The sequence below is a fragment of the Acanthisitta chloris genome, unplaced genomic scaffold, assembly GCF_000695815.1.
Source record: "Acanthisitta chloris isolate BGI_N310 unplaced genomic scaffold, ASM69581v1 scaffold10463, whole genome shotgun sequence".
Taxonomy (NCBI): Eukaryota; Metazoa; Chordata; class Aves; order Passeriformes; family Acanthisittidae; genus Acanthisitta; species Acanthisitta chloris.
In genome coordinates, this window is record NW_008666585.1 from 12,376 (window position 1) to 15,617 (window position 3,242).

At 46.7% G+C, this 3,242-nt stretch overlaps 1 protein-coding gene across 1 annotated transcript in view; it reads left to right on the forward strand.

Moving 5' to 3' along the window:
- The window catches only part of USO1 (USO1 vesicle transport factor), a gene marked incomplete at its 5' end in the record, with an annotated part of 25,526 nt that overhangs the window by 12,295 nt on the left and 9,989 nt on the right, over positions 1 to 3,242 (forward strand). The window contains 4 exon segments of the mRNA XM_009072185.1: positions 693 to 818; positions 1,530 to 1,684; positions 1,930 to 2,141; positions 2,930 to 2,950. Of these exon segments, the coding sequence (XP_009070433.1) occupies positions 693 to 818; positions 1,530 to 1,684; positions 1,930 to 2,141; positions 2,930 to 2,950 (514 nt within the window).

A 3,242-nucleotide genomic window follows, 5' to 3' on the forward strand; every position in this document is an offset into this window, starting at 1 on the left:
AAAGCAGGAGTCCACAGGGATAACCAGTTGCTGCAGAGACCAACTGAAATTAGTATTTGCTAAGCAAGTGTTTCAGATGCCAGAGCTGTCAGCTTCCTGTGTGGGCAGCGTGACTGGAAGAGGCATTTACATTGTATCCTGCAACCAGAAAGGATTTGTATTTTTTCTGTTGTATTTCAGCATATCCCAGAGCAGATGAATTGGTTCTTTATATTTCCTGGTTTGGGAGTGGGTTTTTTATTGTCTTTATTTTGTGAGAGTCTTCAAGTATTCTTCCATGGCAGCTTCTAGTGATGAGGGCTTTCTAGCTTCTAAAAAACCCTGTCAGCAGCATAGCATGAGGTGTTTTTCCCTTGATAAAACTATGTGCTTGGATTGAGTGTGGACTGTTTCCTCTATTCCAGTTCTTTTTTTCTTAAAAGATTTCACCTTTTCATTTATTTAAAATGTCCAGTTTAATTGGCTGTCAGGGCAAAACTGATCTGGCAGAGAAAATGAAGCTGGAAGGGGCTGTGTGAGCTTTCTGTCCCTTAACCTTTGCTCAGCAGGTTTTACAGCTGCTTTGATTTCATGTGCAATGCTCTAACTGAATAAATCTGTGCTTAGACTCACTATGTGCTTTTAGATCCTGAGCTGTCAGGGTCATCCACTAATTCTGAGTGATCTAGGGGGTAGATTGTGGCTCATGTTTAAGTACCTATTTAACTTTTGGCTCTGCCCTTTCCCTAGACCATTAACACTGTATCAGAGGTCATCCGAGGATACCAGACCAATCAAGACTACTTTGCCTCTGTAAATGCACCTTCTAATCCACCAAGGTAGAGGAAGAAAAGTGTTTAACTGTGTTAGGTAATGATGTATTGATATGGGCAGTGGCAGTCTAATCCAAAGGACTTTTAAAATTCAGAGTTGGGAATTATGATCTGGAACAACAGCATCATGTTCATGTGGGTTGTATTGGATACAGCATGAAGGTGTCAGGTGTGTTTGCGCAGAGATGAGGCCTAGATCTGATACTGTTATGTGGCACCTGAAAAGGGAATGAACAATAGCTGAGAAATTCCTAGCTTGGGATGAGCTGCCACTGTCAGCCAGAGGACAGTCTACAAGAGGATTCAGAGGCTAGGAAAATAGGCACAGAATTGATTTATGGAGACCAGGGGACAGTGTTAGCTTACAGAGATGTTAATATTTGACTATAAGGGTGAGGCTAGAAAAAGCTGTCTGTATTGCAAGTTGCTAGTGGCCTTAGGAGGCATCTTGTACAGTATTATTGAAACTAGCAGGGAGCAGCAGGGGACTAGATGGGAAATAGACATATTGTGGAGGAACACCAGCTCATCGCAGTCACAAATAATCAGTCTGCTGGTTTTAAAAACTCTTGAGTAACACCTTTGATTTTAATACCCATGTTTGAAAGGGTAATAGATGCAGTAGTTGGGTGAAGTCTCTTTCCTTACCAGCAGAATACACCCCAAATTGTACCTGCAGTTGCCTTCATTGCCAGCTTGTCCTGCCTTTGCCCTCAGGCCTGCCATCGTGGTGCTGCTGATGTCCATGGTGAACGAGCGGCAGCCCTTCGTGCTGCGCTGTGCTGTGCTCTACTGCTTCCAGTGCTTCTTGTACAAAAACCAGAAAGGACAGGGAGAGATCGTCTCCACGCTCCTGCCATCCACTATTGACGGTAGGCAAAGCCAGCAGCTCTGCAGGCAAGTCTGAGCTGGCACCCATGTGTAGTGCATCAGCCTGTGCCAAATTATTTACCTGCTGTTGCGTATCTGGTCCAAGCAAGGTGATTTGGCTTATGGCTTCTCTAAAATCTCATTAGTCTGCCTTCTCTGAGTTTTAACAGTACGTTGTTGTCTTGAACCTTTTGCTGGCTTTGTGGCTTTTTTTAATCTCCCTTGTACCTCTGGGCCATTGTGGCAGCTACAGGTAACTCGGTGTCAGCCGGTCAGCTGCTCTGCGGGGGCCTCTTCTCCACGGACTCGCTGTCCAACTGGTGTGCGGCTGTGGCCCTGGCCCATGCTCTGCAGGAGAATGCCACACTCAAGGAGCAGCTCCTGAGGGTGCAGCTGGCCACCAGCATCGGCAACCCACCTGTGTCCCTGCTGCAGCAGTGCACCAACATCCTGTCCCAGGTACGGCGCCGCTGCCCGGAATGGGGAGCGGCTCTGGGGGGAATGCTGCTCCTGGGCAGGGGCAGTGCAGGGAGATGAGGATTTTCTTTTGCACGCTATTTTTCATCTTTGCTTAAGCACTCTGTTTCAGGAGAAGGGGAACAACAGCAAATGTTGCTTTTCCATCAGATTGGTGCTTGGTGCTGTCTACTCTGAGAGGCAGCAGGCCCTGGAGCATCTAGGCCTTAAGTTTTTGGTTTAAAAGACAAGGCCAACTGGCAGGATCCCCAGTCATGTTTTGATGCTGAAGTGGTGCCTGGGTAGTGTTTAACCTGTGCCTGCTAACTGGAAACATCATGACTGTACCAGGCTCTCCTATACCAATTGTTGGGTTTGCTATTCAAAGCTAAAAGCTTTTTTGAACTTGTTCAACGTGTTAATGTCAGACTTGGGAAATGCTAAGTGACCCTCACCCCCTAGGTCAGGCCTCCTTGTGACGTTGGCCTGTTGAGTGTGCTTTTCCCTGGATGGTTGTAAAAGTAAAGAGCTAGTTAACTCTGGCAATTAGGCTTCCCTGCAATTGAGAAGAATGGTAGAATGCTGAATTCAGTCATGTGACTTTATTCACCTGCTCGAGCTGAAAATATCCTTTTATCCTTTTCCTGGCATTTTTATGTGAGGTCCATTTGAGTCAGTAAAACTGGTTGTGTGTCTGTGGCCCAAAATAATAGAAGGGACTCAGATGTTGGGGGGTGTTTCTGAAGCGTGTTCCACTTGAAGGCTCTCAGTAACATGTGTGTAACTTGCAGGGTGATAAGATCGACCGACGGGTATGTATTGTTTGGCACAGCTTGGGCACTTGCTTGCCAAAAGCAGGCCTCTTCCTCCTGTCGGGGGTGTGCTGGGAGGTTTGCTTTAACTGCTTCTTGATGTGTTTCCACTTACAGCTTTGTGTTGCAGTGGGTTTGGGTTTTCCCTGGCATAACAAGCTCTTTGTCTCCAGGGGATTCTCTGGGGGTGCTCCACAAAACTATGGGGTACAGACCTTGGGCAGCAGGGGTGCTTTCTTTCCAATGGGGCAGGCTCAGGGACCATCTGTTCACCTAACAGATGTGCTTTCTT